The sequence below is a fragment of the Anomaloglossus baeobatrachus genome, chromosome 10 (genome assembly GCF_048569485.1).
Source record: "Anomaloglossus baeobatrachus isolate aAnoBae1 chromosome 10, aAnoBae1.hap1, whole genome shotgun sequence".
NCBI lineage: Eukaryota > Metazoa > Chordata > Amphibia > Anura > Aromobatidae > Anomaloglossus > Anomaloglossus baeobatrachus.
Window position 1 is genome coordinate 161,234,647 of NC_134362.1, and position 14,425 is coordinate 161,249,071.

General features: G+C 44.0%; 1 protein-coding gene across 1 annotated transcript in view; it reads right to left on the bottom strand.

Moving 5' to 3' along the window:
* Positions 1 to 14,425, bottom strand: part of RPGRIP1L (RPGRIP1 like) — a 283,031-nt gene that overhangs the window by 72,359 nt on the left and 196,247 nt on the right. The window contains exons 17-18 of the mRNA XM_075325764.1: positions 13,219 to 13,582; positions 4,967 to 5,178 (exon numbers count right to left, since the gene is read on the bottom strand). Coding sequence (XP_075181879.1) covers positions 4,967 to 5,178; positions 13,219 to 13,582 — 576 coding nt within the window. The remainder of the gene's footprint in view (positions 1 to 4,966; positions 5,179 to 13,218; positions 13,583 to 14,425) is intronic.

Genomic DNA, 14,425 nt, shown 5'->3' on the forward strand with positions numbered 1-14,425 from the left:
TAGTCGGTGAAGTTAGAAAACCCTCCATGTGACAGAATGCGGTCGATGGTGCCCATGATTATGAAATAGTCTGTCCTGGCGAATGCATAGAGTCTGTGACTATTGAGAAATTGTGGCTGGGTAGATTTGTCCATATGAGATATAGAGAATTATGGTCCTGTCAATGGAGAGATTGTTGGGGTCTCACCGTATTTAGTTAATGGATATACATTTTTACAAGCCCCCTCCCAGCTGAGTATCCCCATTTCAAGCACATAATGAGCACAAGCGGTGAATGTGCCTGCGTATGAAGAACGATAATCAGTGTCATCTGCTTTCTGGGTAGGAGCGATGTTCTTTATCAGCCTGTTAAAATTATTTCGGGTGTGACTGCAGTTGCCACATAAAAATGTGTTGGCTTACAAATATTTTGGAAGTGAGAGTTGTGACAGTCAGCACAATGTGTAGGACACATGTGGTCCGCTCCCCAGACCGGGATTTTATGAATTCCACTTGTAGACACTAACTGTTTAATCCCCACGTTCAGTGCTTCGCAGGACCATATGTGCCGCTCTGCAGAAGCACGGGGGACATGGTTAACATCTCCAGTTTGCCTTAAGTCACTCCATTCTCAGACAGGCTCGTAGTGTCAACCGCTGCCCCGGCATTAAACTCTTTTACTGTTTTCACTGCAATGAATGTAAAAAAAACAACACATTTTGACATCTTGGGTTTTGTAAGATAAGTACGTACTCTGTCTTTAATATTTGCCTTATTTATTTGATGTCAAGGTTTATGAAATGGTTTATATAGGGATAGTCTCCTGGCTCCTGTATGGAAAAACTAGACACATGCATTGCTCAGGTGTGATTTCGACCCATTCTTCCACACAAACACACTTCATATCCTGAAGGTCTCGTGGGCTCCTTCTATGAACTTTGAATTTTAGTTCCTTCCATACATTTTCTATTGGATTCAGATCAGGTGATAGCCTTGGCCATTCTAGCAGCTTTATTTTTTTTCTCTAAAATCAATTGAGAGTTTCCTTGGCTGTGTGTTTGTGATCGTCATTCTGAAATGTCCACCTTCATCATCTTGGTAGATGGAAGCAGATTTTTATCAAGAATGTCTGGGTACATTTGTCCATTCATCCTTCCTTCAATTATATGAACTTTGCCAGCGCCGTATCCTGAAACAGCCCCAAACCATGATGTAAAATGTCTGGCGGGTGTGCCAAATTCATTAGTACATCTGTTAATCAATCAGGGCCTTGGTGTATACAGCACAGGATCCTGAAGGAACTATTGGCTTTGGCCAACTACTGTACACGCAGCAGGACCCCAGACGGTGATACAATACTTTCAAAGGGTAAAAGAGTTTTACAGGGTTAGAGAAAAATGACCACTGTCCACGAGAAACCAAACCCTACATCCTCATGGACTGCATCAGGTGCTGCAGTTCAGTTCTTATAAAGTGGATGGAGCTAAACTGCAATAAAAGCAAACGTGTGGAGACTGGAGGCGCTGTCACGATGTTTATGGGATAGCGTGAAACCGGGGCTCCTAAACTGTCCCTCGAGCTCGGGGGCCCTATGCTATCCCTAAGCTAAGGGATACTCCTGATGGTGGACATGCCCGAGTCTCCTTCCTGGCCCTGCTCCTGACCAGTCTTGATCTGATTGCCCCTCTTCCTCGAGAAGGGACAGGACATGCATGTGAAGAAACCCACAGATCGGGTAGGATTCCACTTTTGAGAGACTCGAGCGTATCTCACATCGCATCACCCGGGACGGCCTGCCTCTTTCCTGACGGAAGCGTCTCAGCTGCATAGAAATAGATGCAACTGACCCACTCTTGTTGGGAGAGAGGCAGGCTGTCCTGGGTGATGCGATATGCTCGAGTCTCTTGCAAGTATATTCCTACCCATAAAGACAGACAAGGGAAAACCAAAACTCTGTCACACAGCACGCACACACAAAAGGTAAAGACAATAAGAGATTTAGGAGGAAAATCAAGAGCAGGAAGTACAAAATAAAAGGGATAAACTCCTCAACTGCGCCAAGCAATGAGCACAACTTTAACCAGAAGGTCTATGACACCGCACTTCACAGACAAACATAGACAAACTATAGCTGGCATGGAAAGATTCAACCAGCATAAATAGGATGGAAGCAGATGTGATTGGCTCCCCCACAACATGAGATCAAAGGAGCAAGCAGACCAGCAGAGATTAACTCTTGATGGCCTGCCTATGAATCAGCACACAGCAGGTCGACACCTGAATCTCCCTGTGTTGATCACAGACACCGGAGAATCTCTCAGGCGGAGTGTCAGAATCTGCAATCTGAACAGAGCCTAAGGCCGCCATGACAGTCAGTGAAGTTTGTGGAAAACTCCATGTGACAGGCGCTGTTTCTGGAAATAAGTATCAATATTTTCCTCCTGGAATTCTCTGAGGGGTTATCCCAAATGTCAGCTCGGGGAGGGGCCGACTCTCAGCAGCTGATAGAAGGGGTTGTAGATGTTGCTAAAATGGTCACAAGAAGTTCTATCTTTTTACATACATATCACCTCCTCACGCCACACAACTTAAAATTGCGCCACTTTCATGCTTTCTCTGAGTTAAGCGTCACATTGGAAAATGCAAGAACAGTAAAATATGGTTTGAAAATCCGGCAGGAGCATGTGCACCTCAGATGACTTGTCAAAAGGGTGCTTTACACGCTGCGACATCGATACGATATATCGTCAGGGTCACGTCGTTAGTGACGCACATCCGGAGCAGTTAGCGACATCGCAGCGTGTGACACCAACGAGCGACGATCAATGATCGCAAAAACGTGAAAAAAGTTGCTTGTTGACACGTCGTTCATTTCCTTAATATCGTTGCTGCTGCAGGTACGATGTTGTTCGTCGTTCCTGAGGCACCATCACTATGTGTGACACCGCAAGAACGACGAACATCTCCTTACCTACGTCCACCGGCAATGAGGAAGGAAGGAGGTGGGCAGCATGTTCCGGCCGCTCATCTCCGCCCCTCCGATGCTATTGGATGGCTGCCGTGTGACGTCGCTGTGACGCCGCACGAACCGCCCCCTTAGAAAGGAGGTGGATCGCCGGCCAGAGCGACGTCGCAGGGAAGGTAAGCATGTGTGACGGGTGTTAGCGATGTTGTGCGCCACGGGCAGCGATTTGCCCGTGACGCACAATCGACGGGGGCGGGTACGCTCGCTAGCGATATCGGTACGGTATCGCATAGTTCCCGCCCTGCTTCCCGAAACTGACAGGCCTGTCCCTATACACAAATAAAGACCTGTCACTATAGGGGAGAGGGCTGTGGAAGATCTGCCTGGGACGGGCCACAGACTTGTCATCCGAGATGCATCCTCCCTGGTTGTCTTTGCTAAGTCTGCAGCTTTTCGGAGTAGGAGCATAGTCAGCATCAGATTCATGCTAATGGTTCAACCTGCAAGAGGCTCCTGCCAATCAAGGTCACTTAAAGGGAATCTGTCATCTGATTTTTGCTATCTCACCTGAAAGCAGCATCCCATAGGGACAGAGACCCTGGTTCCTGTGACGTATCAGTTTACTGGGTGCAGCAGTTGAGATAGAATCACAGTTTTCTCAGCTTGATATCTCGGAATACTGAGCTCTGTATATCCCCATCCTCACCACTGATTGGTAGCTTTCTGTGTACACTGGGCATAGGCAGAAAGCTCCTAATCAGTGGTGGGGGATGGTTGGACCAGGTGGCATGAGACACCTAGTCCTGTAATGATAATCTCCTGCTGATAAAACACGAATTTTATTGCAATGACAACACACAGCTCAGTAAGTGACACATCGCTGGAATCATGGTATTCTTAGATTACATAGCAAAAACCTGCTGACAGGTTTGCTTTACAGTGGAACCTCGGTTAATGAGTAACCCGGTTTGCAAGTATTTCGCTTTACGAGCAAAGCTTGCTGTAAATTTGTAACTCAGTTTACGAGCAATGCTTTGCCATACGAGCAAATACTCACCGCACACACTTCCGGTTCCGTACTTTCACCGTACTCTGATCTGCTCTTGCAGTCCGCACAAACACACAAACACGCACATATTATTCTCACCTTACCTTTTGTTCCATCGCCGGCCTCATGGTTCTTGTAGTTCGCCGGTACAGGATGTGTATCGGGTAACCATCACGACCGATGCCGGAACTTCCGCTGTCAGCCGCTACTCAGAGGCAACGCGCTGACCAATCAGAGGCAAGCGGCTCCTGCCTTTGACGTCAGCGCTCTGGCAGCGGAAGTTCCTCCTTTGTTGCGATGGTTACCCGATACACATTCTGCACTGACGAACTACAAGAACCATGAGTCTGGCGACAGAACGGAAGGTAAGGTGAGAATAATGTGTGTGTGTGCGTGCTTGTGCATGTGTGTGTCTGCGTATGTGTGCGTGTGTTTGTGTGCGTGAGTATGTGTGTGTTTGCATGTGTTTGTGCGTGTGTTTGTGTGCGTGAGTGTGTGTGCGTGTGTTTGTGTGCGTGAGTGTGTGTGTGTGTGTTTGTGTGCGTGTGTGTGCGTGCGCATGTGTTTGTGCGTGTGTGTGTCCGTGTGTGTGCGTGTATGTGTGCGTGTGTGTGTGTTTGTGTGCGTGAGTGTGTGTGCGTGCGCATGTGTTTGTGCGTGTGTGTGTCCGTGTGTGTGCGTGTATGTGTGCGTGTGTGTGTGTGTGTTTGTGTGAGTGTGTGTGTGTGCATGTGTTTGTGCGTGTGTTATTGCGTGCATACGTTTGTGTGTGTGTGTGTGTGTGTGTACGCGTGTTTGGAATAGCACAATAGGGCACCAGGATGGGACATTGAACAAGTTGTGGAATGAATTGTCTGAGCTTGCATTATTTCCTATGGGAAATCTTGCTTTGCTAGACGAGTAGCTAGCACACTCCCAGAATGGATTGTTCTGGTAAACCAAGGTTCCACTGTATTAGGAAATACTATACTTACAACAGGCACAGGCTCCAGGGCTTTCAGTTTTGGCGCCTGCACTTCTTCCTCTGTAAGTAATCGTACAGGAACTGGCTTTTCCTTCGGCAGCTCATCCACCAGTGGTCCTGTGAGAATCGTCTCACGTGGCGGCAGGTATGTGGATTTCCACTTTAAGGTCACCTTAATCGTTCCCTTTTCATCCCCCTTAATATCTGTAAGCTGAAACGTACCTGTGAGACAAAGTCAAAATAAAAAGAATAATGTGACATACAGTCCACACACAATGGTTATTATCTCACACGGTAATCCACTGCAGCGACAGACAGCGGTAATCAAAAGAAGAGGTTAGCAATCATTTGAAATGTAACTGCAGTGCCTCCGCAGGGGAAATAATGTATTACACAATTCAGCTATGGGATTGTATTACACAGACATGTGGGGTCCTCCTGCCTTCTGTCGTGGTGTATTACTTAGAGGAACACTTCTTTAGTAAAGAGGTTTTTCGCGCTCAATATTGATGACCAGTTGTTGGCACAGGCTGGCAATATCAGATCGGGGGCTGTGGCCCTCACAGATCCGCTGATTAAAAGGTCCGTGGTACGTAGACTTAGGCGGGCTTTGCACACTACAACATCGCAGGTGCGATGTCGGTGGGGTCAAATTGAAAGTGACGCACATCCGGCGTCGCATGCGACATCGCAGTGTGTAAAGCCTAGATGATACGATTAACGAGCGCAAAAGCGTCGTAATCGTATCAACGGTGCAGCGTCGGCGTAATCCATAATTACGCTGACGCGACGGGCCGATGTTGTTCCTCGCTCCTGCGGCAGCACACATCGCTGAGCGTGAAGTCGCAGGAGCGAGGAACATCTCCTACCGGCGTCACCGCGGCTTCCGTAGGTTATGCAGAAGGAAGGAGGTGGGCGGGATGTTTACATTTTGCCCATCTCCGTCCCTCAGCTCCTATTGGCCGCCTGCCGTGTGACATCGCAGTGACGCCGCACGACCCGCCCCCTTAATAAGGAGGCGGGTCGCCGGCCAGAGCGACGGTCGCAGGGCAGGTGAGTGCATGTGAAGCCGGCATAGCGATAATTTTCGCTACGCCAGCTTTCACAAGATATTGTATCTGCGACGGGGACGGGGACTATTGCGTGCGACATCGCAGCATCGGCTTGCGATGTCGCAACATGCAAAGCCCGCCTTACAGTCATCGTTACGTTGGCAGCCACCATTAGCAGACAGTGTGCAAGTAAAAGGAGCGATGTCAACACTGAAGAGTCTCCCTGCTACCGATGGCCTATCCCAACAGCCCCATTCACTTTTTGTCGTGGGCAGAACACATACCCCTTATGACCATGATAGTCCACAAAAGAAATGGAAACACGTCCATCTTTTATCTCATTTGAGGATCAAATTTGCTTCTTCAAGTGAACGGGTCCATGAAAAACTCACTAATGGCATCCTAGTTGCATCCTAGTGCTGTCCCTGTTTCAGCATCAGTATTTTTCTTACAAATAGGAATAAGGCCCTGTGCGCACTTACTGGTTTTTTCCGCGGATTTCCTGCCGTTTTGCTGCATGTTTCGATTCACCAGCAAAACCTATGAGGAAATAAAATCCTGTGCGCACTAGGAGGAATTTGACAGCTGCATGTTTTGCTTCGGGATTCCCGCAGCAAAAACAATTGCATGTCACTTCTTTTCCGCAGGTCCCTGCGGGATTTCAATCCATTGACTGCAATGTAATCGTGAAATCCCACAGGGAAGTGATGTCATTACAGGAAGAGGAAGCGGAGCAGAGAGTAAACACACACACATCACACACACACATCACAGACATAGAACACACACACACACACACACATCACAGACATAGAACACACACATCACAGACACAGACATAGAACACACACACACATCACTCACACATCACAGACATAGAACACACACACATCACAGACACATCACAGACACATCACAGACATAGAACACACACACACACACACACACACACACATCACAGACATAGAACACACACATCACAGACATAGAACACACACACATCACAGACATAGAACACACACACACACACACACACACACACACACACACACATCACAGACATAGAACACACACATCACAGACATAGAACACACACACACACACACACACACATCACAGACATAGAACACACACACACACACACACACACACATCACAGACATAGAACACACACACACACACACACATCACAGACATAGAACACACACACATCACAGACATAGAACACACACATCACAGACATAGAACACACACACACACACACACACATCACAGACATAGAACACACACACACACACATCACAGACACAGAACACACACACACACATCACAGACACAGACATAGAACACACACACACACATCACAGACATAGAACACACACACACACACACACATCACAGACATAGAACACACACACACACACACACACATCACAGACATAGAACACACACATCACTCACACATCACAGACATAGAACACACACACATCCCACACACACACAGACATCACTCACACACAGACACAAAACACACACACATCACTCATACACAGACATAGAACACACACACACTCAGACACAGACATATGACACACACACACACACACACACACATCACAGACATAGAACACACATCACAGACATAGAATACACACACACACATCACAGACATAGAATACACACACACATCACAGACATAGAACACACACACACACATCACTCACACATCACAGACATAGAACACACATCACAGACATAGAATACACACACACACATCACAGACATAGAATACACACACACATCACAGACATAGAACACACACACATCACTCACACATCACAGACATAGAACACACACACATCACAGACATAGAACACACACACACACACACACACACATATCACAGACATAGAACACACATCACAGACATAGAACACACACACACACACACACACACACACACACATCACAGACATAGAACACACACACACACACACACATCACAGACATAGAACACACACACATCACAGACATAGAACACACACACATCACAGACATAGAACACACACACACACACATCACAGACACAGACATAGAACACACACACACACACATCACAGACATAGAACACACACACACACACATCACTCACACATCACAGACATAGAACACACACACACACACAGACACAGACATCACTCACACACAGACACAAAACACACACACATCACTCATACACAGACATAGAACACACACACACTCAGACACAGACATATGACACACACACACACACATCACAGACATAGAACACACATCACAGACACAGACATAGAACACACACACATCACAGACATAGAACACACACACACATCACAGACATAGAACACACACACACATCACTCACACATCACAGACATAGAACACACACACATCACAGACATAAAACACACTCACACACAGACAGAGAACACACACACACATCACAGACACAGACATAGAACACACACACACACACACACATCACAGACACAGAACACACACACACACATCACAGACATAGAACACACACACACACACACACACACACATCACTCACACATAGACATAGAACACACACACACACAAACACACATCACAGACATAGAACACACACACATCACTCATACATCACAGACATGGAACACACACACATCACTCACACATAGACATAGAACACACACACACACACATCACAGACAAAGAACACACACACATACAACACACACACATCACTCATACATCACAGACATACAACACACACGCATCACTCACACACAGACATAGAACACACACACACACACACACACACACACATCACAGACATAGAACACACACATCACAGACATAGAACACACACACATCACAGACATAGAACACACACACACACACACACACATCACAGACATACAACACACACGCATCACTCACACACAGACATAGAACACACACACACACACACACACACACACATCACAGACATAGAACACACACATCACTCATACATCACAGACATAGAACACACACACATCACTCATACATCACAGACATAGAACACACACACATCACTCACACACAGACATAGAACACACAAACATCACAGACATAGAACACACACACAGCACTCACACATCACAGACATAGAACACACACACAGGCATAGAACATACACACACACATCACTCACACACAGAGATAGAACACACACACATCACTCACACATCAGACATAGAACACACACACATCACAGACATAGAACACACTCACACACAGACAGAGAACACACACACACATCACAGACACAGACATAGAACACACACACACACACACACACACATAACAGACATAGAACACACACATCACTCACACACAGACATAAAAATAAAACACACAAACATCACTCATACACAGACATAGAACACACACACATCACTCATACATCACAGACATAGAGCACACACATCACTCACACACAGACATAGAATACACACACACACACACACACATCACTCACACACAGACATAGAACACACACACATCACAGACATAGAACACACTCACATACAGACAGAGAACACACACACACACACACACACACATCACAGACACAGGCATAGAACACACACACATCACTCACACATCACAGACATAGAACACACACACACAGACATAGAACACACACATCACTCATACACAGGCATAGAATACACACACATCACTCACACACAGACATAGAACACACACACACATCACTCACACACAGACATAGAACACACACACATCACTCACACATCACAGACATAGAACACACACACATCACTCACACATCACAGACATAGAACACACACACACAGACATAGAACACACACACACATCACAGACACAGACATAGAACACACACACACATCACACACACAGACATAGAACACACACACATCACTCACACACAGACATAGAACACACACACACATCACTCACACACAGACATAGAACACACACACATCACACACACACAGACATAGAACACACACACACACATCACAGACACAGACATAGAACACACACATCACACAGACATAGAATACACACACATCACTCACACACAGACATAGAACACACACACACATCACAGATATAGAACACACTCACACAGGCAGAGAACACACACATCACAGACACAGGCATAGAACACACACACATCACTCACACATCACAGACATAGAACACACACACATCACAGACACATCACAGACATAGAACACACACACACACATCACTCACACACAGACATAGAACACACACACACACACATCACTCACACACAGACATAGAACACAGACACATCACACACACACAGACATAGAACACACACATCACTCATACATCACAGACATAGAACACACACACATCACAGACATAGAACACACACACATCACTCACACATCACAGACATAGAACACACACACATCACAGACATAGAACACACACACATCACTCACACATCACAGACATAGAACACACACACACACACACATCACAGACATAGAACACACACACACACAGAACACACACACATCACTCATACATCACAGACATACAACACACACACATCACTCACACATCACAGACATAGAACACACACACACACACACACATCACAGACATAGAACACACACACACACACACACACACACACACATCACAGACATAGAACACACACACATCACAGACACAGACATAGAACACACACACATCACTCACACATCACAGACATAGAACACACACACATCACTCACACATCACAGACATAGAACACACACACATCACAGACATAGAACACACACACATCACTCACACATCACATAGAACACACACACACATCACTCACACACAGACATAGAACACACACAGACATAGAACACACACACATCACTCACACATCACAGACATAGAACACACACACATCACAGACATATAACACACACACACACGCACACACACACACACATCACAGACATAGAACACACACACACATCACTCACACACAGACATATAAAATACACATACAAATCAAACGGAAATATAGAAAAAAAAAACACGTGGGCTCCGCCGTATTTTTACCTTCCAGCCGAGGTAAGCACACAGCGGCGGCCCGGTATTCTCAGGCTGGGGAGGGTGAGGGGCAGGGTTAATGTCCCCCCTCCTTCTGCAGCCGAGAATATCAGCCGCAGCTTCCCCGGGACTGTCGCATGCATTATGTGACAGTCCCGGAGTGTCCCCGCCTCTTCCAGATGCCGTGATGCGGTGGATATCCAGGTAATAAGGAGTTAATGGCAGCGCATCGCCGCCATTAACTCCAGGCTTGATCATGGCAGCGTCTATGAGACAGCTGACATGATCAACCCGTAAGTAAAGTGAATAAACACACCCCGAAAAATCCTTTATTTTAAATAAAACACAAAAAAGCCTTCTCTTTAACCCCTTTATTAACCCCTCCCATACACACAGCTCTAATAGATAAGATAACTGTGGAAAGATAAGGCGCAAATAGGGTCTTACCCGGTATACACGTGGAAGTGAATACTGGCAGGTACACTCACCTGGTTTGGTTGTGCCAGTCACAACCCCTTTCAAAGCATGTAAATCACGATGTGATAGTGTGGGAGGCAGCGGTCCCGCGGTGATGAGGCAATTCAAAATCAAAAAGTGTAAGAAAGCAGGTTAATATACCGCGCCACACCACAGAAGCCAAAAATTGTTAAAAGTAAATCCCTTTTTCTTTATTTTCACAGGTCTACGCGTTTCAGGGACATATCCGTCCCCTTCCTCAGGACAATGTACAGAAAATACTATAACAAGAGGCAGGTTGTGAGCTCTCATATATACATCTGAAAAAAAGAGCCACGTAATCATTCAGTGCGTCATGATACTCACAGCTCTGGCGTAATCCACAGCTCCGGCGTAATCCACGTCCTGCGCTGCTTGCATCCAGAAGCGAGTGACACTGACACAGCGCTGAATGCAGCCTCGCAACGAGCCTGCAGAGGTAACCACATGGCATTTCCCACGGTTGGTAATGTGAACACACTACCACTCAGGAGAAATGCAGCGTGTGCTCACAGGGACTCTATCTATCCTTCTATCTATCTATCTATCCTTCTATCTATCTATCTATCTATCCTTCTATCTATCTATCTATCTATCCTTCTATCTATCTATCCCTCTATCTATCTATCCATCTATCTATCCCTGTATCTATCTATCTTTCCCTCTATCTTTCTATCTATCTATCTATCTATCTATCATATCCTTCTATCTATCCTTCTATCTATCTATCTATCCCTCTATTTATCTATCTACCTACCTATCTTATCAATCTATCTATCTATCCCTCTATCTATCTATCTATCCTATCCTTCTATCTATCCTTCTATCCAATCTATCTATCTATCCTTCTATCTATCTATCTTTCCCTCTATCTTTCTATCTATCTATCTATCCTATCCTTCTATCTATCCTTCTATCCTATCTATCTATCTATCTATCCTTCTATCTATCTATCCTTCTATCTATCTATCTATCCCTCTATCTATCTATCTATCTATCCTTCTATCTATCTATCTATCTATCCCTCTATCTATCTATCTATCTATCTATCCCTCTATCTATCTATCCCTCTATCTATCTAGCTATCCCTCTATCTATCTATCTATCTATCCATCTATCTCAGAAGGAAATGACCTTTTTTTTTTAATGTGCTTTATTGCATTGAATGCATTAAAGCACACGTACCAACCCAAACGCGGCAAAACCGCGGCAATACTGCGAACAATACCGCGGTAAAACTGCGCCAAACCGCATGCAGTTTTTGGGTGCGGTTTGCCGCGTTTTTTTACCACGGGTGCAGTAATCTTTCGGACCCTGCGGAATTTTCTTAAGAAAATTCCGTTTTCCAGTGTGCACAGGGCCTAAAAACTATAAAATGGTGATGGTAAAAAGTGAGAATATGATAAAAATGTGAACTGATGGCAATCAGTCCGGTCTTTTCACATACCAGACGTCTGAATGAGGTCTAAACCGGGAGCCCCTAATCGGGCTTGGAAAATGAATTTTCTAAATCCCCCGTAATAAAGAACACTTTACATATAGACGAATAAGCCGGCACAAGTCATACCTGAAACGCATTTATCGTGAGCAAGCGGGATGAGAGGGACCCCGGCTTTCCCAAGGTACGCCCCGCTCATGTCCTCATCATCAAAGACATACAAAATAAGGGAATCCGACTTAAGGTATCGGTCCAAAGCCGCCGTCATTGGCACCGGGAAGCCCTTGTGATCTTCAAAGTGAGGATTATTGCTGCTTGTAACGATCGGGGTGTAATAATCACCAAAGTGGAAGAAGGTATAGGCCACATAAGGGCTGGGCTGCTGCAGACTGTCCCCGCAACGCAAACCGCTGCAACTATTTACGGTGATGAACAGCTCGTTAAGATTGTCCTCTTTTAGGCCCATGTGCTCCATTTTTCTCACAGCCGATGCCTATAGGGACAAAAGTATCAACAGGTTGCAATGAAAGTGATGACCATATTAATGATTAAGTAATGTATAAATGTATTATTAATTTATTAATATTAAAATACATTAAGTGTTATTTATTAAATTTAATATTTAATTAATAGTAAATTGTATTATTATTAACATTTAATTTTTTCATTACATTTTATTTATATTTAATATTAATATGTACTATTTATTTAGATTTATTATAGGGTGTATGTCAGGTCAGAAATCCAGGGATAGAGCCATGCCTTTATTTTAACGATATTATAACAACTAATTATTAATATATTAATAATAAAAATAATGAATATGAATTTTCATGTATTAAATGTAATATGTAAATATTAAATTATTATAAAATTTTAAATATTTATTTTTTATTACACTATTAATATTAATTTAATATTAATACTCACTATTTACGGTAATTCATTTATTATAGTGTATTTCATGTCACAAATCCAGGGATAGGGCCATGCCTTTATTTTAAAGGGGTTATAAGAACTAATTATTAATTTATTAATATTAAAATTAATTAAAATTAATTTTAATTTATTAAATGTAATATGTAAATAATGTTAAAATATATTATTACAATTTAATACTTTTATTACACTTTATTTATTATTAATTATTAATACTTACTATTTATTTACTTTATTATAGGGTGTATGTCAGGTCAGAAATCTAGGCATAGGGCCATGCCTTCATTTTAAAGGGGTTATAATAACTAATTATTAAGTTATTAATATTAAAATGCATTAATATTAATTTTAGTTTATTAAATGTAATATGTAATTAATGTTAAAATTATTAAAATTT